General features: G+C 31.2%; 1 protein-coding gene across 1 annotated transcript in view; it reads left to right on the top strand.

Annotated features, from left to right (window-relative positions):
• The window catches only part of LOC108913055 (multidrug resistance-associated protein 4), a 73,010-nt gene that overhangs the window by 11,892 nt on the left and 36,499 nt on the right, over positions 1 to 24,619 (top strand). The window contains exon 2 of the mRNA XM_023455190.1: positions 17,310 to 17,767. Coding sequence (XP_023310958.1) covers positions 17,694 to 17,767 — 74 coding nt within the window. The 5' untranslated portion in view covers positions 17,310 to 17,693. The remainder of the gene's footprint in view (positions 1 to 17,309; positions 17,768 to 24,619) is intronic.

Raw genomic sequence — 24,619 nt, 5'->3', positions numbered from 1 at the left:
GAAATTGGCCTCAATGATTTGGGATCGAGGGGGATTATCCCTCTTTATCCTGCCTCATCTCGTGTAGGCCTGGACAGCCTTCGTAGGTGGGCCCCATCCGTCGTCTACCCCGACCGCAAATGCGGCCGGTGTAGGCGCTTTGTGGGACCTCCTTTTGTCCTGGCTGGGCCCCGCCGGCTAGGGTCCTTTCTTCTAGCGCTCTTCTTGCTTCGCCGGCTCGTCTGTGTAAACCCCGGGGGTGGTGTCATGTTTATGGTTGGGTAGGAGAGTGCGGCTATTCAGTCTGGGATGCGCTTTGCTAAGGAGGCCCTTAGCAAAGGAGGAGGAGGAGGAGGAGGAGGAGGAGGAAGAGAACGACGAAGAGGAAGATAATTTTGATTGGTATTTATAGTTGTTTATTTAGTTGTTTGATAAATGAGCCCGTGTGACATTTAATACAGAAGGAATATATTTTAAGACAATATATATTTTAAAACAATAAATATACTGTTATACTTTAGAACAATAAATATATTTTAAAAAATGATCACGCTTATCCATTCTTTTTCCAACCGAACTTTTTAGATTGAGTTTCGTCCCATGATTTTCCATTAATTTATATTCATCCTTCTCAGAAGATGCATTTGGCAGGGTCAGATTCTGAATCAGCACCGGCAAAAACCCCCGAGATCCATTTTTCCAGTCATTTCGGGAACTATTTCATAAACCCCCCTACTCCCCGCCGCCCCCTCCACGAGGACAGGGGATATTTTTCACTCTCGAATTCGGAATCAACACCCGCGAAAACCCCCCGGAATCCATTTTTCCAGTCATTCGGAGAACCTTGCAATCCACGTCCCCTCCACGCCCCCCAGGCGGCCGAAGTCGCCCCCCGGGGGGTCGGGTAGACTGGATATATGCATATTCGAATTCTGCGCCCCCCAAAACCCCTGAGTACTAATTTTTGCGGTATTTTGTGCACTTTGGCAAGTTTCTCGGATGCGATGCACTTTTAGATGCGCTTTATGCCCCCGCGATGCATTTCCGCCACTTCCGGATAATAAAAAAGGCGGGACTTTTTTCCGACGGTTTTTTTGAACAAAATGCAAAAAACCGCATTAAAATCGGACCGGGCCGCCAAAATCTAGATATTTTGGGGTAAATCGTTCTTTATTGCCTGGTCTAATACTGAACTTTCTCACTTTTTATAGAATCTAAAACAATACAAATGAAATATTTATGACTGTCAAATATGGGGCATGTTCAGAAATTAACCGAACTTTTTCAATTACGCGCTAATAGATATATTTAGTGAAAAAACATGGAATTAAAGGCAAAAATATAGGAAAGTGTTCAGATAATACCTAAACTTTAAATTACGCGCTAATGGAGATGTTTAGTGATATGCAGTTGGTAGCATTGCGTTGCGCAATCCTCTATAACCACATGTTCTTGGATTGTTGATATTTCATTTAGTTTTCGTGATATTGTCTTTTGAGTGCAACGTTTTTGAGTGTTAGTGATAATTTTTGGAATGCGCAATTTTCTGGAACAACAATGCAATGTATTTTCGCAATATTGCTTGAAAATGGGGAAAACTTTTACGGAAACCTTTTAACTTTTGAAACAAACTTACGGAGATGATGCTCTGGATCATACACAATGTTACAAATGGTTTTCACGATTTAAAAATGAGATGATCCTCGACCATAAAGGCCTTGGACTTCAACTGATCACTCCCACGTTCAGAAAGTCAACGATCTGGTACCTGCAAATCGCCGATTGGCTATCAGAGAAATTGCAGAAGAAGTTATCACCTCAATAGGGTCATACCATGAAATTTTGACTGAAAAAATGAATACGCATCGAGTTGCAGCAAAATTTTTTCCTCGTTTGATGACCGAACAACATAAAAAAATCGTATGGACGTTTATCGGCTACTCCTTGAACAATTCAATGACGATGAAACATTCTTTCAGAGGATCATAACTGGAGACGAAAACTGACTTTGAGGCTACGACATTAAGACAAAAGTTAAATCCTCACAATGGATTGACAAAAAATCTCCATGCCCCAAGAAAACACGTCAGTCTCAGTCCAATATCGAAGTGATGCTCACTGTATTTCTCGATTTTAATGGAATTATGCATTTTGAATTCTTGCCTCAAGATGAAACAGTGAACCGTGTGTACTTTCAAGATGTTTAACAACGGCTACGTGAAAAATTCGCAAAAGGAGATCAATGCGCTCGCACTCTCAGCTTGTCAATTTGTCAGTTTTGTGCAAAAATCAGATTATCGTCCTCCATCATCCTCCTTACTCGCCAGACATCGGTCCCTGCGATTTTTTCTTATTTCCGAAATTGAAATCAGTCCTGAAAGGATCAAACTATTAATGACATCAAAGCAAATTCGTCACAAATTTTAAAGGCCATTTCAAATGAAGCTAACCAGGAAATCGAAACACCGCTGGGAAAAGTGAATAGGGGATGGGAATACTTTGAATTCAATATATGTGGAAAACTGGCAAAGTGGCAAATTTGGAAGACCTAAATTTTAATGGTATTATTAGTAGGTATTATATTTATAGAAACTTTGAAATAGAAGTTGGTCTAGAGCTAGAAATAGATAAGCAATTTTCGCGTATTTCATGTTTGAAGGCAACTGTTTTCCATCCACAAAATTAACTCATGGCAACAATATTCTTCCTAAAGTATTTGTATGCTTAATTTTATGAAGTGCCCATTATAAAATGTCTAATTTTTGTAAAAAAAATTATAACTGAATCTGTTTTTTAGAGTTTGGAAAAAGTAAAAATAATTTTTGAAGGTGTTCTCTTAATCAAAAACGATTGTTACAGAACGTATAAGGTGTTGTTTATATTAACTAATACATTTTCAGAGAACTGTCATCTTTACTAGTAACTTCACTGTTTAATATAAACTGGCACTTCTTGGAAAATTATCATTAAGATAACATTTTTATTATTTATTTATACAAACTGTGCATTTGTTGCTCATCGGTGCGATTGAATAAGTTTTCTATATTGTAGACGCTGTTTATCAACAAAGATAGTACCAAAATTATAACTCGAAGCTATAGACTTAACATATTATGTTGAAAAGAGTAATGTTATTGAACGGAGAGTATATAAATTACAATATTATACCACACATTACACAAATCGCTAAAAGATTGCCAATTCCTTCATTCATAATACTGAACTGTTCAACTATTCAGTTGTCAGTAGCTTTACATTTTCACTTTAATTTTCATCGTTTATATATCCGTTTTATTTTCAAAGATAATTAATTAAATAATTGAAGGTTGAAAGTAGGGGACACTGCGATAATTATCGCTTTGCACGAAAGCCACATGGTGTAAAGCGCAACTTGCGACAGTCAACAAACCACACCATAACCATATAACGCATAAATATTATTATCCTGAAGATATTTATATTCCCATATAGCTTCAATAAAAAGTACATATCAAATTTCACTTTTCTATTTTTTTATAGGTATTTCATTCAATCCACCCCAATTCTTTGTTTTCGTGAAGTTGATTTGCCTTAAAACTGTCCTAGCATGGGTAAATGAAATTATATACGAGGTCTGTTCAGAAAATAACCGAACTTTATTTTTTTAAACTTTATTATTAATTTTATACATAGATTTATTTTAAATTGCCATTAAAGTATGCGATAAACTTGCATTGATGTCATCAGTAGTCTGAAAACGGCGTTCTTTCAGCACTGATTTTAATTTCGGAAATAAGAAAAAAATCGCAAGTTTCCATGTCTGGCGAGTAGGTTTGGTTATTATCTGAACAGATTTCGTATAATCCCTTACTATATCTTTGCCTTTAATTACATGTTTTTCTGACCATTTTAATTTTATTTTTAAATTTATACGAATTTAAATATAACCTATATAATGTACTTGTGAAATTAATTATATACACCTATGAACTTCTACAGTCGTTTTAAAACACGTATGGGCTCGGTAGTCTTTACTTCAGTCCAAGTTCAGTGTAAACAAGTAAACAATCTGCACACTGTAGTCTGCAACAGGTGGCTAGTATACAACAAGAGTATGGTACTTGTTGATGTGAAGGCACGTACCCTACATCAAGTGACTGCTCTGTTCTTAGAACCTAGTCGCTTTAATAAAGACGCATGAAACTTATTCATTTAAATTCGTTGAGAGACAGGTAGGCCGCTTATAGGAATTCAGTTACTTAAATAAATTGACCGAAATGTTTACTCTTGGATGTTATCTTACTTGAGATGTAAATTAAAAGTAGCATCTTGTGGGGTATTTTAATACTTCTCTGAAATTGTATTAAGTCAAGGAACAGGTTGAGTGCTTCCAAATCAGTTAACAAAAATAGAAGGTCTCAAACCTGTATCTACTTCATATATTTAACAATTATTGCAGTTTTACCATAGCTGCCAACTTGCATGAAAAAAAAAAAACAGTGAAACAAAAGATTAATCAAACCTCTCTAAATTTCATATTCTACATTCAGTGACCAAAAGCAAGGTAAATAATAATAACAATAACATTATTTCATTCTTGTAGCACACACATAATGATTTTATCTTAATTTTTAAAATTAAATGAGCTTCTTCTTAACTTTTAACAGTTCGTTGAACGAATATAACCAGTTTTAGAATAATTAAAATAAAATAATATAACAGTATTGGAAATAAAGTAGGAGAAGAATTCCTTAACAAATTTTTTTAAATATTTTTCTCATTTAAGAATATGAAAAACATAACGGATTTCACTGTTTTATTATTTTCAATATTGCTTTATTATAAACTAACAAAGAAAAAGCCATCTTACCATGAAAACAAGTAAACTGCCAGATTTCTATAGAAACGAAGGGTACTCTGGATTTGTTTTAAAAGTTGGCACATCGTAACACTTAACACTGTAGATAAGCGCTGGTTAAAACACGAATGGATTTAGAGTTACATTAACAAATGCACGTGCATCGCAAATCTCTTGGAAGGAAATATTTTTAGATGCGTTTATTTAGCCTAGTTTTCATTTTGTTTATTTGCGAGGAATAATTTACCAAATATTTATGTAATCAATACCCGAAACAAGATATCATACCTAAATATCTGTGGCTTTAACGGCTACCAGGAAGCTATATTTGTTTGCTAAATTGGCTTCCGTATCGCTTTAGGTTTAGATAATCATATGTTTACAAGTGGTAACAATTATTATGAAACTTCTACTTGGAAAAGACAACCTTCTGAACATCGATCCAACGATTATTTAAATGCCCGCTAAAAAGTTTTTAATTAGACCGTAAATTTAAAAAAGTATTCGATGCATTTTTTATTCTATTCTAATAAAATTTAAATTGTTTCCAAACAAAAATAAAAAGCAATTATTCGACTAAATAGTATAAACAGTAGAGTTTGTAAAAAAGACTTTCTTATGTTTTGACTCACTATTCTTTGAATGTTATGAGTAATTTTTAGTACTTGGGAAGTTGTTCTGGACAAGGATAATTCCATAGAGTTCTAATGTTTTAATATTTGAACAAGTAATACTCTTAATTATATATGATTGTGGTTAAAACTGTTTACATCTATTATTACTGAGAAAATATACAGAAATCCCCCATTGTTTCAGCATCTGCAGATATAGCAAGTCAACCTCGAAATATGGGAAATTCCAATTCTTCATATATTAAACAGTTTAATTAAAGTTACACATACATCTCATCTTACACTGTTCAATTTTTTTTACAATACTTACCGTACTAAATTTCCTACAATATTTATTATGATATAGATTCAATCTAAATAATTTCAGGGTTAAAAGAGATAATAACATTGTTCTGTAACTAAAATCAGTTAATTTTATGTCAAAACCCTAGTATAAATGATACAGTCACTGAACATTATTGAGTACTGAAAATATTATTAGGAAATTGATTTGTTGCTTTTAAAATATACATTATAAATGCTCATAGTGGCCAATTACGATTGTAAATAGAGGACTATACGATTTCCTACAGTAAAATAACTAAAAAAAGGAATAGTGACAGCGATATCTTGTTTTTCTGGTTTACACCTTCATTAAATATGAAGTTCCATTAAATATGTTCAGTTTATTAGAACTAACTTTTTTAATCTACCAGGACCACACGTACTACATACAAAATTATTTTTTATTGAAGATAGGTTTACCTAGTAAAATATTTCAAATAAAATATCCATTTACTATTTACCCATCTCGGTGTAGGTATTTTGTAACTACTTACCTATTACTTTTTTCGTATGATTAACCACACATCCGGCTTTACCGCAGGAACGTTACGCATCGACTAATACAAGGTTTTAAAAAAACGTATCCGCAGAAAGAACTATTATACGCTACTGTGTTCTGTAAACCTACATAATGTGACATTAAATAACTTTACAAATTATGCAAAATTTCTTGAATGAATGGCTCTTTTCATTAGCATCAGATTACTAGCAACTATCAAGCGATTACCTACAGATGGTTATAATTATTATCAGTATAATGCGAAGGTATGGAATAAATTGTTTTAAAATGTTTTTGAATAGAAATATTGTGTATGTAGGTATTTTTAAAAGTATATACTTAGATACATATATGTTATATGACGTCATAAGTGTTGTCTTATAATCAGCGTCAGTCTTTATCAAATTTCACTTTATTTTAAGTGTTTACGACCATTTGAAAAATTTTATGTTTGTACATATAGGGTGTTTATTAAGTACTTGTACAAACTTTAAAGGGTGAATTTTTGTGATATAGATTAAGTTTTTGGCATAGTTTTGAGCAAAAATAACTTATTGAAGGCGATTTGACATATCCTTTTAGTTTTTTTCCAGAAACCACTCTGTATACTTAGTAATAATTTTATTTTAAACTCTTATGTCAATGCTGTGCATATTATTCTTGCTTAAAATCACAATGAAAGAGGAGTGACAATTTGAGATAAGCGCAAATGTCATTATCATTATTAGACTAATGTGCGCTATTTAAAACAGATAATTATGGCACTTTAAAACAAGAAGATAATGACTGTTAAGTGATTCATATTTTTTATAATTTCGCTGGATTACCGCCAATGAGCTTCAGGTAATTTTAAAAAAATCTGTTAATTTATGTTATCGAAATTGAAAGGAAATTAACATAAACAAAACTTAATTATTGCAATAACTAAACGCATTGCCATAAAAATTTATCGCTTTCAGAGTTAATTGTTCTGACTAACCATTAAAATTTGTATACCTATATTATAATCACGTTCTGTAACTGTTTTATCAAGAATTTTTATAGACGAAAACAACAAATATTAGATTTATTGCATTGCTTTAGAATAAATAATAAATAACAGTAAAAAACGTTACAACAAACGGTCAGGTCATAGTACGAGTGTACAGGGTGGTCCAGAGGTAATGGGCCAAAATTAGAGGTTGGGACTCGGTCGGATGATCATAGCCGTCGCGTCAGCCTTTCGCTACAGCGCATTGTACGAAATCGGTAATAACGGCAGTTATTGGCTTCGCGTTTGCTTCGTGTATACGTGTTTTAATATTCTGATAATATCCAACGCGCCAAGGGGTAAAACTGATAAAGTACGCAAATTTTTTTATTTTTATTTATACCTACCCGTTTATTTATTTGTTTACGACGTACACGCCTATGCCGACGAAAACCCCGAACTCTAGACAAAATTCATTAGTAGATTTCCGAAGTAAAAATATTGCGATTTAGCCGAACTTACCTTAGTACAAAAGTTGATAGTTAAAGATATACAGGGTGTTAAATATAAAATATAATTTTAGTTTTCTTTCAGTTATTTCTTAATAAATGCAAAGTTCCTCACAAAATTTTAAGGTTTGGAGTTCTTTGAATGTAGGAATTGAAATCTGTTCACATTTTGGTTATAGTTCATAGAGGGCGCTTGCTGCAATAGATTAAATCTGTTAACAATGACATAACTTTTTTATGCTTTAAGGTATCTCATCTTTGGTATCAAATTCTGATTTAGCAATTTTTTACACAAAAAAGGTATATTTTAGGAAAGCAGTTGTCCTGCACCGTTTTCGAGATATTTGGCTTTGAAACTTCCAATGCCGTTGCATTAAATAATACAATTAGCTATTATTAATTTAGCGGTAAGGTTTCTTAAGTAGACTTTGGACGAAAATCAAATAATTGACGTTTTCCACTTGTCTTATTGCTGTCTTTTGTATGCTACTGTATGCTACTTTCCATTTTGTATTATTCGTGCCTAATTAAAATTACACTTTAGCTTACAACTTAAATTCTATGTACATAAAAGTGAGAAAGAATGCCGAGACGTAATTATTTTCAAATGGAGAAATATGCGATACGGTCCGCGTTTATGAGCAAACAGATTTTGTTGGGCATAGAGCGCATCGTCAGTATCTGGAGTTATATCCAAATAGAAGGCAGCCAAATCGAAGGCTATTTCAAGACCATTTTAATCGACTTGGAGAGACTGGTACTTTTTGTCCTAAAGTGGACAACGTGGAACACAACCGGCATACTAGACCAAGAAGAAGAAATTTTAACTCGTGTGGCAGAAAATCCAGAAGTTAGCAAATATCTAGAACCACTACACCGGTGTAAGTAAAACAACAGTCTTAAAAATCTTTCATAAGGAAAAATTTTACATTTTACACCAATCCAAAATCTTTTACCAGCTGATCTCCTAGGTAGATCTCAGTTTGCACATTTTAAACGTACTTTGCAAAACATGACCGTGAATTTTTAAATAATGTGCTATTTACTGATGAAACCACCTTTACTCGTCGAGGAGTTTTCAATTTTAAAAACAAGCACATATGGGATAATGAAAATCTTTACGTAGTCACTGAGAGTCACTTTCAACGAGAATTCATGATAAATGTTTGGTATGGAATTATAGGGAACCACCACATGAACCTCCTCCGAATTTGAACAATGACTTGTATTTAGATTTCCTGCAGCACCATTTAACGTAGGACGATTTACCATTAAATTTACGGCAGAATTTCTACTTCAGGCAAGATGGATCTCCCCTTCATTTTTCTGTCCAACTATCGTGATCAAACTTTTCCGGATCGTTTGATGGGTCGTGGGAGCCGAATATCATGACCTCCTCGCAGCCTTGATTTCAACCCCACGAACTTTTGTTTTTGGGGTAACATGAAATCAGTTGATGCTCCTCATTTTTCTGTCCAAGAACGGAACTACCGTGATCACGGATCATTGAATAGGCCGTGGGAGTCGAATGTCATTGTCTCCTCGCAGGCCTGATTTCAACCCCATGGACAGAATGGGACCCCCATGTCCATGGGAACCCTATGGACAGTTTTTGGAATGAAATCAGTTGTTTATGGAAAAAACACCCGGGAAGAAGTTTGGCAGCAGGTTTTAAATGCTGCGGAGTAATTTCACAATAAGGATTTATACTTTAAAATAAAATAATCTTTTAATAAACGCGTTGATAAATATACTGAAGTTAGAGGTGGACATTTTGAGCAATCATTGTCAAAATGGTAAATATATTTTTTACTAATGTGTACTATTAATTACAATTTTTAATTCTAAATAAACCCTTGTTTTTGACATTTCTAAATTATTTTAATTATATCAACTATTAGCAATGGAAGTTTCAAAGCCAAATATGTCGATAACGGTGCGAGACGGAGCTAGTTTGAGAAGATGAATTTGGTACCAAAGATGAGATATCTTAAAGTATAAAAAAAGTTATGTTGTTTTTAACAAATTCAATCTACTGCAGCTATCTCCCTCTATGAATTATAACCAAAATGGGAATAGATTTCAGTATCCCGACCCAAAGAACCCCAAACTTCAAAATTTTGTGTAAATATTTGCATTTATTAAGAAATAAATGAAAAAAAAAACTAAAATAATGCTTTACATTTAACACCCTGTACCTCTGAAACTATTAACTTTTGGACTAAGGTAAGTTCAGCTAAATTGCAATATTTTTTATTCAGGAATCTGTCCATGAATGTTGGCCCTTACCTCAGGATTGCCCTGTATAAGTAATTTACATGGTGTAGGTTCTTTTATAAACGCATATTGTTGTGGTAATTAAATGTCTTTTCGTTAGCGTCGTGTTCCTCAATTAATTATCATTATTTATTTTTTGCTCACTAATTTGCGAATAACTCGATAACAAAAAAAGATATCGAATCTTTTTTGGCGTCAAAATGTAGCTATGCTCTTCAAACTAACCTATAAAAAGTTTTATCCTGCTATTTCACTTTTTTAAGCGAACGTGAAACAACCTAAACTTGGATAAATAGCACCAATAAATAAACAGCACTTTCGTTAGACATTTCAAACTTATACTATTCATCAATTTTTTGTGTTGAATTCATTTCTGTAAAGAAAACTATAGCACTGCATTTAATATTTTTGAGAAAAATCCATAAAACGACATTCCTTTGAAATAAATAAATAATAGGTTTCCATATTGAGGTAAATGACATTACGCATACATCACAAGATAAAGCATGAAAAGACCTTTCCAACGACTATGGGCTTTTGATGAGCCAATCCTTAAAAAATGCATTTTTCTGATCAGACATTAGGGGCTTCCCCTACTCTTTCTGTCGAGAGATAGAACAAAATGTCAATAACACAAGTTATGCGCAATGAAGCCGGCTATCCATATTTGTACTACATACCGGGTAGGAAAGTACCGATGGTCTATCTGAAGATCCACTTCTTATTTGTGGAGGGGCGAAATGGGCGGTGACTATTAGACGCCTTCACTATACCCATCTTTGTCTATCACATGGATTTCTATGGCTTACTTTATCGCTCTCACGTAACTTCAGATAGACCATCGGTACTTTCCTACCCGGTATTTAATATACCTGAATAGGAAACATTTCTGAGAAAAATTCAACTCTATATTTTGGTATGTAGATTGCGCCTCCTAGCGGCCGAGCTACGAACTTGAAAACTATTTCCAGCGATTTCTCTTGGTCGATTTATTACAATATTTTTTCCCGAAGCTCTAGGGCCTATGCTTTTTTTATTATCGTACTTCGCAGACCTTAGTGGATCACCCTGTATAAATGGCGTAAATAGTGTAGTTATTTACACGAATGAAATATACCTATAACGTTTAATCATTGAAATAAGTTTTAGTATATTAATTAAATAAGATCTATATTATATATTTTAAAGTCATGTTAGTTCTGAGTCACTATTTTTAATACTCATAATAATTTTGTATTGATGTAAATTTTATGAAGACGAGACAATGATATACCCCAAACCAAGGTCATATTGATTTGTTAGATTTTTGTAACCATTTTAAATTAAGAGATTAGTTTAGATGAATATTAGATGTTTTTTAAATAAATCAAATTTGTTTCTTAGATGATTTTAGACAGTTTTAATTACTATTAATTACAAACAGAACTGAATAAAAACTACTTTGGATTACTACTAGATAGTTAGCCTTGTAAAATGCGCCTTGTCTACCGTGAACTATCTAATATGGTTGTAACCAAATTATACCATAAATCAAGTTGTGACAGAAGGATGGTTATTTAAAATAAAATGAAAAAGCTTCTCAAATTACCGCCCTACAAAAACCAGGGTATGAATAAATTTTGAGCCGGTCTTTCCACTTCTCATTAACTTATTCAATAGATAGGTATATAGCTTTGGAATAATTTATATATCTATAAAATTCATAACTAATAAAGTTCTCTTCTATTTTATAGACAATTGTATCAGTTACGTCACATGTAATAAGCATTTAGACAAAGCAGATGTTTAATAAATTTGTCTCCAACGACTTCTAAATAGATTGTAATTAAGCTTAATAGATAAAGCCAATATTGACCTCTTCTGATGCAAAGCCGTGGACAAAGTAAAAAAATATATATCTTGCAGATAATGTTTTGTGTAGGAACAAATTAATAGTACTTAATGCAAATGTAAACCTTAGTGATAAAGTTATTTTCATCGCCCAAGCTACATTTAATTATAATTTGTATAAGTACGTTAGGAATAACGTTCATCTTTAAGATAAAAAAAATTATGTAAAATTAGTTGTACTTTGGCACATATTTTATTATTACTAAATACACCGTTATTGTGTAAAAAGATTGTCATGTCACCGCCAATTGTTACGTACATAGATATCGATAAAAATAACAGACTGGATACCTACCTACCATTTATCACTGTTGGTAGTGGAATTCATACACATGGCAAATAGTATCATAATAATTGCACTTAAGATCACAATTTCAAGTACTTAACACGCCATTGTAATTCAGTGATATCTCTACCTTTTAATTATGTCACTGTTGCTAACCTTGAATAGCACAATTCCTGATTATAGATTGCTGATGTTAATATACGCAATATTATATGCCTCGTGATTCAGCACATAAAATATTTAATCGTGTGCGTTGCCAAACAAAACTAATTACTTCGATTACTCGACATATTTGAATATCAAAGATTTCATTTAATGCATAAAATAAATTTTTATTTTTGAATATTGAGCATTATCGGATATCTGGGTATGAAATTTTAAGAGACATTTACAAGAGTAATAAACAGTTTCCCTACTTTTGAGTTATCTGAAAGTATGAGTGGAAAATAATTATATTATTATCTATCTTGTGTTAATATCATTCGTTTACTTAATATTTTTCTTAAGTAATTTCATATATTTATAAAGTTGGAACATCAGATAACGTTACAATACTAGAATCATAATTGTTAACATTAATTAATTTAATAAATTCTTTTGTCTTATTCTGTTATTTATAGATTAATTATTTCTCTACAATTTTAAGAAAATTTGCATTTCGAAAACAATCTGACATTTTGTTGTACTATATACATTCTATTAGGCAATATGTCAAAATAGTGCATAAACAAAAGAGATTTAATAAAGAAACAATATTATTACACCACGATGACCTAATTAATATTAATTTGGTGGCAAAAGAATAGGTGTATGTTACACACCAATTATGTTCATTTTATTTGCTTTTAAATTTTTGCTATAGAGCTATTTGCTCCCTTTTAAACTAATAGGCCTTGAAATGTGAATTAAGTCTCTAAAGCCACTGGTTTTAGAGATAAAGCATGTTGAAGGTTAAAAATATCACATTTATTCAAATATATCTGCTTGATCACGACGTAATAGAAAACAATAGAATATTCTTTAGATTTTACGCAGAACGGATTCTATTAACTTTGTATTAATTTTCAAATGGTAATAACGAATTATAATAACTAAAATATTGTGAGGCCACATTATCTTATACAGGGTATTTTTTCTGATTTTTCAAAAGGAACACCCTGCTGTGCTGTCCCTGATACAATGTAATTAAAAGAATAGTTACTTGATCAGCAATTTAATATTTCCAAAAAAAAAAACGAAACAAATTGTTAAGTGTGGGTCACATGAACAAAAGTAATTAAAAGTATCATTAATTAAAAGCAAATTCAACACAATTTCAACAGTTAAGTTAATTCTTCAAAAGAGCATGTAGCTCCATAAACAAAGGTTGAATATTTCGAAAAGTATTTTTAATTTTGTTATAAATATTTAAATTAGTTATTTCTAATTAGTTACTGATTTATCTATTCAATTATTTTTCACATTAGTCGTGTTTAATAAAGTGTTCCAATTCCCCGAATTATAACACTATTAATTAAATTATTATTATTATAAAAGTTTATTTAATAGAAGGAGAATTATCTTCAAAATTAAAGAGCATAAATATTTAAATGTCTTAATAAAACTTAAAGAAAATAAAACTATCAAATACAAAGTGTTCTATACAAAAAATTAGAAAAAATATCATTCAAAATTTGTAAAGTTGGCATGTCGTTAGAAAATACCCTGTATTAGGTAGTGAGTTATTGAATAATCTTTGTCTTGCATACTATCGAATACTTGGATTCTAACTGCTACCATTTGAAAATTATTACAAATTTTAACTGGGTTTGTTTTCCGTAAAATTTAAGAAATCTTCTAAATAATTTGATAACAGGGTAACCAAATGTAAAATTATTTTCATCATCATATGCAGAACCTTATAGCGAATTTAAATATGTAACAACATATGGAATGTCCCGTTTGATTCATATGTTCATACATCACCCTACCTATATATTTGGAAGTAATTTTAAAACACCACTTTTATTTTAACGTCTCGAATAATAAAATAAATAATAAAACTATTATTATATAATTATACAGGGTGTTACGAAATTCGCAGACACGGACTGTGGAATCATATTAAGCTAGATAAAGCGATAAAAAAATGTCTCTATGATTTTTCAATCAGAATATTTTTTGAGACATAGCAGTATTTCGTAACACCCTGTATTTCGAATAATAAACGAGTTACTCTACTTTGCCACGCTAATGGATCACCGTGTCAATCACACTGTCATTAAGAACCTCAGAAATCGGAAGGCACACAGTATTTTGAAAATTTGATAAATGTACATCTTAATATTTTTTATAAGAAAAATGTATGTATTCGAAAAACGATCAATTTTCGGGTTTAAATTCCAAAAAAATTTATAACATGTAAATTAATAATATCTCCAACAGGTTACGTTGTAATTAAATCTGTATTTTGAACAAACAGTTCCTATACATTTTTTTAAATTGCTTGTTATAGTTATTTTAGATTTGACTGGAAAACTTTTTTTTTAAATAATTATTCGAAAATAACTTATTTTTTGCAAGATCGAATGAAAGACATTGTTTTTTTACACATTGAATATACTTATCGACATAACAAATTACCTGCTATCGAAATAAATGAAATAGACTCCTGTTTGGAAACCGATATTAAAAAAACGTAGGGGCATAAAATTTTGAAATTTGGACCATATATAGCCTCACTATTATTCTGTTGTGTGCTAAAATTTCAGTTAGTTTCGTTATTCCACTTTTTAGTTATTAATGAAAATGTTGAAAAAATCTCGGTTTTCTGCCTACAAAATTGATACCTCTCACTTTAACTGGTCGTAAATTTTTGTTAATTGATAAAAAAATTTCAAATTTTTACTGACGATAGATCGAACTATTGTCTCTTGTCTGTTTTGCTTAAAAATGAACAAAAAGAAGAGCTTTTGAGACAAATGACCTGCACAGTACTAGACAATAGTTCGACTTATCGTCAGTAAAAATTTGGGATTTTTTTATGAATTAACAAAAAAAATACGACCAGTTAAAGTAAAAGGTATCAATTTTGTAGTGAGAAAACCGTGATCTTTTCAACATTTTCATTAATAACTAAAAAATGGGATAACGAAATTAACTAAAAATTTTAGCACACAATAGAATAATAGTGTGGCTATATAGGTCCAAATTTCACATTTTTTTGCCCATACGTTTTCTTAACATCGGTTTCCAAACTTAGGGGCTTATTTCATTTATTTCGATAGTAGTAGTGTCGAAATTCTGGGATTCTTAATGGCAGTGCTCCCAGCATCTCTGCCACTGATTATTTGTAAGCAGTGATTTTTGCCTTGAATTAGATACATCAATCTATATCAAACATCTTCAAAAATACTTGAATTCAGGTGATATTTTTCATACCTTCTATCCAAAAAACTACTGGTTCTAGATACCTCGTTCATTTCAGGTATTTTTGTGTAGAATAATCCAAGAAACAACCTGTGGACGTTATAACCTTTTTCTCCAAAATTGAACAATAATTCCACCATTTCATTTTTTCCGACCATTACTGAGACTATAAAGATGAAAAAAGTGTCCAATAATATTCAAATTAGATCTCAACTGGAACTAAAGCAAGTAGATTTAGAGACTTCAACGTGTGACTTGTACGTATTTTTAACAAAATTGTTATCAGTTAATTACATAATGACATGCACAATAGATATGTGTAGGTATTTGTTTAAAACATATTTTAACGTTATCTCGGATGTAAACTGTTTAAAATTTAAATAAATATGCGAAAATAAAAGCCACTTAGATTTTTATTTGCGATGGTATAAAATTGCTTGCTACTCGTAAAGGAAATACCAATCATTGTTTTGTAAATGAAGCAATTAATGTAAACTTATGAATTTAAATTGCCGTCATTACTTTGTCATTATTTTTATAAAAATAATTATACAAATAATTACAGTTCCCTATAAACAGTTATATTTCCAGCGGTTTTTTACACCTAAATACAGGTCGATCTATTTATCTATCTCGGATTGTTTTGACTTAAGGAACTTTTGTTGCAATCAGGTACTGTATATTCTCGGTAACCCTCGTATTCTGAAAACGTGGTTTTAGTTTTACCGAAACCTGTTCTTCAATAAAGAAGGGTTATGTAATAAATATTACGAAGATATTAATAAAGTGCTTAAGAAACTTCAAAAAAATATGGCCAACGGTCAAGATAACCTGATTGTTATAAGAAAAAATATAAATATAAAAAGTAATATATATTTAAAGCTGTTGTAATTATAAATATAAATAACCAACATTCGGTAAATATAGTAGTAGTAGTACCTAAAATTCAATGACCTCACGAAAACTTGTTATAAGTATTATAAGAAACTTGTAGTGATCTCATTTACAGCAATTTGCGCAGTCTTCAAGGTTTTCAATCATTGTAATGGCTTTACAGTTATTAGCCTTTACAAGGTCATGGATGATGTTGATGATGGATATTTAAACAGTTAAAGTTAATTGAAATGCAACAATTATCGATTTTTTGCATAGTGTGAGATATAGTCGTCGCGTATATTTTTTTTATTCTCTGGCATCCATCATTTATTGTAAGTTATGTAAAATATCCAGATTTGACTTAGACTTTTATTTCAGTTTTGTGGTATAAAATTTTGCACTGATATCTAAAGTTTCAAATTCAAGGTTAACACAGTATTTGATAAACTTCTGGATTAACTTACATACATATCAAGTCTGAAATAGAAATGTAAATTTCCTATTTTAACAGTCGATCTGTTCAAAATCAAATAAATAAACAAATAAAAATTGTTTGTTTCTCTCTGTCACAGAGGTCTTTAAAATGAAATGCTTTATATCATGAGGATCATTATTTAGAAAATAATGAGTGTTCTAAAGTGGATGGATGCGTAAAGTCAACACTTAAAATCTTGCTGTGTAATTAAACAAACATTTTTAATAAAAATGTGTCACGGACAAGATATCACATATTTACTAAATAGTTTTCAACAGATGTGTAAAGTCTCTTTCTTCTTTCCATTGATGTGCGACGGTGTTAATTATTTTTCTTCTTTATTTCAGAGCTGAGAAGGCACGCTGCCCCTCTACCGAAAGAATTTAATTGCCGTATAACAGGCAGGCTGAAACTACACATTAAAATCATCAAAGGGGAAACCCACAGGCTATCTGTAACTACTTCTAATGGTGTTCTTCCAGGGATCATAATGTTTTTATGTATTCCACAGACTGAAGACTGAAATTATACACGCCTGCTATAAAACTCAGCAAAGCGAACGCCGAACTAATTCAGATATAAAGTGGAAGTTAAAATAAACAAACCTCGATTATCATAGTCTGCGCTGCTGTGCCAACACAAAAAAACTGTGAAGTGCGTGTGTGTATATGTGCTGTAGTAATTAGCGAAGTCAATGGTGGCTGCTGATATTTTACGTTCAAAGCACAGCCATGGATATCACCAAAGAAAACGTCAACCCCAATCCAAGGGATACTGCCAGTCCCCTATCAGTTATATTCTTCACGTAAGTAACAAAGTTGCATAAGTTTTCGTATGATTTAATTTTCCGAATAGCATTCGACAGCATGCTATCGACACTCTACGAGTGTGTGGACGGTTATAATTAGAATATGTATCTTTACTTTGCGCTGCATACCGCGAAGTGCTATGTGAATGATATGAACCATTCGCGTTTTAAAGTTTGCTACTGTTTATGCTTCAAAATCCTCACCAGTAAACTTACATGAACTGCACATGCAGGCAGGTCATAATTAAAAGTAAAAAATTTAGGTGAAGCTTACTGTGGTTAACACAAAGCAATTAATCGAATATAACTCAATAACCAAAATACTTCCTTAAACAAATACAGATGTAATTTCAACGGGTGTATATTTAGCAAAATAGAGAATTTTATTTGGCAGGGAATACTCTAATCATTAAAGTCTGATGACTCCAGCGAAATATTGAAATACATTCCCTATATTAAATTTCATTAAAACACCTTAAAAACATAGTAATAATTATACTAACGATAAATAGTATCTACCAATTAAGCCTCTGTGGATCCTCATCTTGTAACACAAATCATTTTTGAACTAGACTCTGACATTTCTTTATTAAAGGAAAATTAAGCAATTCGTGATTTAGACATAACAATTTAGTTCGCAGAGAAAAAAAAATCATTAGCTAAAAACTTTATTTCTCTTCTAGTGGATACAAAGTAATATTTTGTGTCAGTAGGCATTGAGCAGTAATGATGAATAGATATATTTTATAGGTTATATCTCACCCATACTCAAAATCTGTCGGTAGATAGACACCCAAATAGCTAGATTCATTGAAGGTAGCCTTATTTATAACATACTAATGAGAACTAATAAGTTTAAAACCGGTTTGTGGCTAATGAATGAACTGACTAATAATTTTAGCTATTTACTAGATATTGTGATTACTGGTACTTTGTACCAGTTGACATTAAGATACAATACAGTCATAGGTTATATCTCATTCACATTGAGATAATATTAGTGCTGGCAACTGAAATCGGTTTTTTGGATAGTCGGTTAACCGGTTTCGGATAATTCGGATTTTTATGAAATCCGAAAACCGGTTATTCGGTTATTCGATTCTTCAATTATCCGAAAACCGGTTATTCGGTTATTCGAATCTTCAAATATCCGATTATTCAAATAACCGATTATTCGATGATCTACTTCCTTTTTTTTTAGACATCGATGTGTCCGATTGCAATGACCGTTTTTTTTTTGGAGATCGATTTCTTCGTAAACAAATTTTAGACAATTTATCCGGGTCTGTCTTTGTAAAGCACCGATTTTCAGATATCCGGTTTTGGCGATTCAAGTAACGGGTTATTCGAATAACCGGTTTTAGCGACTATTCGACTAACCGGTTTTATCTGAAATCGGTTTTTACGGAACCCGGTTAACCGGTTTCACTTTTTTGCGGTTTTTGCCAGCACTAGATAATATCTTCAGGCATTGAACATTTTGAATTAAAATTAGTTACAGTTTTGGAGCATTATGCGTTATTTTTTTCACACGCCAATGATAATGAAAAAGTATTGGTTCTAACTGCATTTCAAGCAAATACATTGATATCTCCAAACCTTTTGGTTGGAAATTATATATAAATTGAGAGCATGTAATATTCGGTCTTAAACCTCGAATGAGGTATTTTCTATCATACTAATAAAATTACAATTGAAGAAATATTTCAACAGGGTGTTTATTAAGTATTTGTACAAACTTTAAAGGGTGAATCTTTGACTAATTTTAAAATAAAAAAATTATATAAACATGGGTCCGCAACGGCTTGGTTTTTGAGACATGGAGCGTCAAACATTTTTGTTTGGTATTTTGATTATATTTTTGTTCAGGAACATGGTAAATTCGGGAAACTGGGAGTATTGATGAGGAGAAACTCGAGCATAACTCAGGTAGAATAATATTACAGCATTCCATAATTCATTTTAAAAGTTCCAAAATAGCTCATTATTTATATTTCAAAGATAAACCCGGTATTTACGAATTAGACAACTGAAGCAAAACAAAATACATGTCTTTATCGACTGTCTACTGCTTTGCATACAACTTCAAAAATAATAAAAGCTTACACATTCTTTTATCACAAGAAATATTTGCGTTATTCTTTGGGCGCCACACGAATCCTCTTCAAAATTTTTCTTGAACAACTAGCATTCGTCATATTCGAAGGAATGCAATAACTTCTACAGGTTTCGTCAAGGATTCGTAACGAAAGCATATTTCAAACGCACGAGTCACGGAACCTATAATCTCCACAATTATGTACAAATCCTTCGAGTTCGATAAAATGAGAGATATACAAACAGCTGGCAACTTTCTCCTTTATGACTTGTCGGTCGCATCACGAATTTTATGGCGTCTGGACCAGCGCCAAATATTTTGTAAACCTTAAAAGAGAATTCCACCTAAATATATTACTATTTTTATTTTAATTTATGTATTCAGCTGTCCCGGAAAACAAAGTCGCTAACCAGAGTATGGTTAGTTGTGTTGATATCGTGAAATATAAAGACTGGTAAATACTTTCTGAGAACTATTATTTCCTTTCCTTTTGATTTTAACTACAGACTAAATATACCTAAGTTTAAACAGAAGTTGGTGAGTAAGAACCACTGCTTCGAGATTATCTGAAGACAACTTTGAAAATGCCTTTTTAATGATTTCGACAAAGAAGTTTCCTGTTAAGAAAAAAGAAAGAAGTTTGTAACCACACTCCGTTTCACATAAAGTTGAAGGAATTTTCATTATTTTATTGATGAAAGTAATGTACTTAAAAAATGTATATCAAAATTGAATTAAAACAGGAAACATTAATTAGCTAATTTATATTACATAAATATAAAAACTTTACTCTGTTTATTATACATATAAAAAATATAAGGGCATGACTTTATATACAGATATTTTATCTCAGTAATACTCGGATATATCAAGCGGTTCTTGTATGAATATATATTATTATTTTTATATATTTACTTTAATTTTGTATATTATGTTTTTTGTTAGTGTATTTGTTTTTGTTGCGTGTATTGAATAATTTGTTTTTATGTATAATGATTTGATGTATGTTTAATGATTAAATATTCGTTTGGGCGCCTTTTGTTGTGTAGAATGTAATTTGTGTGTGTTGAAATTAATTTTTATTGGATGCAGGTTCTCAGGATAAAGTTAAGCAATAACAATGACAAATTTCATCGAATAATACTTTTCTTACCTTGGTTTTGCTTATCTCTCCTCCGGCAGCTTTATCTTGCATAAATAATATTTACAGTGTACACTTTATTACAGTGTAGATAGGAATGTTTAGTAATTACATACACTGTCCGTCAAAAACACTTATTATGAATACTAGCATGAGTTCTTATCTCAGAGAAGCGGTTCAATATTATTCAAATTTACTATCACTATAGATTTGAGTAGGAAGCAATGAATGAAAGCAAATTTTTAACGATTTTAACAAAATGACGTTTATTAATTATTCATTTTAAAATTCCGAACGTTAAGAAACACAGAAACTAGATATGTTATGAACTTTTACATGAATAAATAACTGATAAATTTTCTTAACTCTACCTAACATAATTTTGAAAATATTTGGTTAACCAATTTGTATTGTTTTAAATGTATTACGAAACAAATTAATTTAAATTAAGAACACAGAAACTTAACTAATCCTTATACTATGAAATGTTCTAAAATATGATTTTAATTTCTATTCACTGATATTGTCTATGGTTTGAAATACAGTTTTTGATTTCACAAAATGTTTTTAATTCGAATTTGTAAACACTCTAATTTAGGTTTCAGAGATTAGGCAACTGGACTTACATTTTCCATTATCTCGGCGTTGGAATGTCCAATATTCACTCTAACCTCGCTTTTTAGTCGTGGGTGAAACAGCTGTTCTCGTCTCTTGTGGATGGTTTTTTGTGAGTTGGTTGCGTCCTGATTTTCTACGATGTTATTTGGGGAGCTACAGGATAACATGCACCCCTAACCTGTGTCTGGGACCAACTAGTTTCTCTTCCAACTTGTTTACTTCGAAACGATGCTGTGTTGTTTTCCGTTAGAAGGTAAATTTTCTGATTTGTCCTTTTATTATTGGTCACTTGTATCCATGAGATATTGTTTTCTTACTGCGCACTTTCTCTCCAACATATTGCGATGTGATTTTATTTTTAATAAATTACGGCGTAATTTGTATTTTGTAACTGCGTAGTAAATTTTTTTACGTCTTAAAACTAGTTTACAAGAAATTACTATATGGAATTCTGAATGACAATTTTTATAATAAACTTCTAGCCTATGTGTTTTTCTGATACTATAATATTTGAATTTTCTTTTGTGTTAATTTATTTAACGTTTATTTAATTGTAAAATTGTTAAATTGGCTTTTCTTGTGCTTTCATGCTTCCATTTCGATCCTAAACTTTATCTTTTTGACATGCTTCTCTATTAAAATGTATTAGTTAAATTTTGAATGATAATATTTTAATTTTGATAAGATATAACTATGAAATGAGATTTTATTTTACTTTAAATGCAATTTATGTCTTCATTATAGTCTACGTTATAATTTTATGAATTGGTGTTATACATTTAAAATTTTTATCTCTACCATTACTCTGTGTCGTGTCTTGAAATACAGTGTGTTAATTTCAATATATAATTTTCATTTCCATAGTTTTTTACTTTATGTTTCATGAACTAAATAAGATAAATTTGATTCGGTAGATTAAATAGACGCAAAAAATCCAAAAAATCCGATAGATTTAAATTTTAAATCTGGAGAACATGTAATGAAGGACATCTACCTACATTATATCTGTCTAATTAAATATATTTCGTTCAGCTACTGGAACTGAAGATTTTATAATACCTATTTAATTCTGTTTATCTGACATTATTCTCATTTTATTGACACTATTGTTAATTCTTGATCTAACAGTTTATCATATCTATTTTATCTCGTATTCTTAATTATCGTGCAATAATTTTATTAAAAATTTTCCTGTAACTGAATTTTTTGTTTCCTGTGCCCCGATGTCATTATTACCTTAAATACCTTATGTCTTAAAAAAGACGACACGACACAACGTAACAAACAAAAAATATGCGTAATAATTCGCGAATCCGGCATAAAATTGTTTTTACTGGCATACGTGAGTGAAGCATGTTAGAAATAAAAGTATAAAAAAATAGTTCCGAAGCTAATACATAAAATATTTTTATTTCTTTTTAAATTCAACGTCCAACAACTTATAAATCAATAATAATTGAAGAAGGCATATAATACAAATTTGTTTACACTTTCTGCCTAAATAAAGTATAGATTTATTGCAAATTTTATAAAGTAGGTAACTGCTACGACAGAATGCACATTAAAAATTGTATTTTTCATCCTTTAAGGATGTCGGAGTCGATAAAAATTGTTCTTTTCATTTTTTTTGTAATTTAGTACCTCATTCTTTGCAATTTGTGGCAATGTCTTTGTTACACCCTATATACACATTGCACGATTAAAAAAAGGGACATCTAATAAGTGTTCCATAATTACTGTGTATCATATTAAGTGTTGAACATTTACTTAGATTCATGTAAATACTAAGTGGCTGATAAGATTGACAAAATAAATAAAGTTAATTGTGAAGCAAGAATAAAATCTTCGAGCAAATAAGAGAAACACGTCAGGAAAGATGTCCACGATTTAAATTAGGCTACCTCCAATATTTAGAGAGGATTACACTGTAAATTATGAATTACGTTTATTCACCATTACATGTACAACACATAAATAAAATGATATGTAAAGTATTGTGCAACAGTAAATATAGGGATAACTCCCATGAGTTAGTCAAAATTTTGTGTTATGGTACATGTAGTTTTTGGTTGGACTTTAATTACGGCATCTTAATATTATTCATTTCATTCTAAAAGCGTATAAAAATAAGAAAGTTTTCAGACATGTTATTAAGTTCTATACAAATATATACAATAACTATTTGAAACAGAACAGGGAAACGGTACTTTTATTTATTTAAGTTCTATTAAAAGCAAAGACATTTACGTTGCCGGTATCATTACTGTAACTCTAGATGACAGGTATGCCTCATGATTACGTGCTCGCGTTCTATTACTATTGTTTAGAGATAGTGCAAAATTGCAAAATTCCATTTCCAATTTATCACAGCTCACTCCGTTATATCTTCCGACAACAGGTGTTAGTCAGTAAAGTGCTAAGAGCATAAATTTGCAAAGCTTCTTAGTATTCAGTGTTGGTCATAGAAGTCGCATGCGGTAATATTTAGAAACTACCATCTATTTCGTTATTTCATGCTGCAAACGAAAAGCTTAAATAATATAGGTACAAGGAAAAATATTACCTAGACAAATAAATTTGTTTACTTATCCAAGGGGCTAAATACCTATAATTAGAGGACTTAGGTCTAGATATCAATATTTACAAAAATGGGTAAGAATTATGTAAACTCTTACAAATAAGATAATAAAAACTACCCAGGTGAAATGTAAAACAGTATATTGTGAGAAAATAATAATGCATAGACAAGTAGAGCACTTGACACTCGAGAACGAACTATATATGACTGACTGACTAACACTAACTTCTACATCGTAAATGTAAACTATACAGGGATGGCCAGAAGTACGGAATAAAATTCATATCTTTTGAAAGAGTTAATTTTTTTAAAACGCCGAAACACGTTAACAGATTTTGATTTTTTCCCATCTTTCGGTTATATAATAATTAATTTTTCTTCAACCCCCTAACCCCCAGCTACCCCTACTTTTTT

This window comes from Anoplophora glabripennis, unplaced genomic scaffold, assembly GCF_000390285.2.
Source record: "Anoplophora glabripennis isolate ALB-LARVAE unplaced genomic scaffold, Agla_2.0 scaffold574, whole genome shotgun sequence".
NCBI classification, from domain to species: Eukaryota; Metazoa; Arthropoda; class Insecta; order Coleoptera; family Cerambycidae; genus Anoplophora; species Anoplophora glabripennis.
The sequence above is the reverse complement of the archived record's forward strand: the minus strand, read 5'-3'. Positions and strand labels throughout refer to the sequence as shown.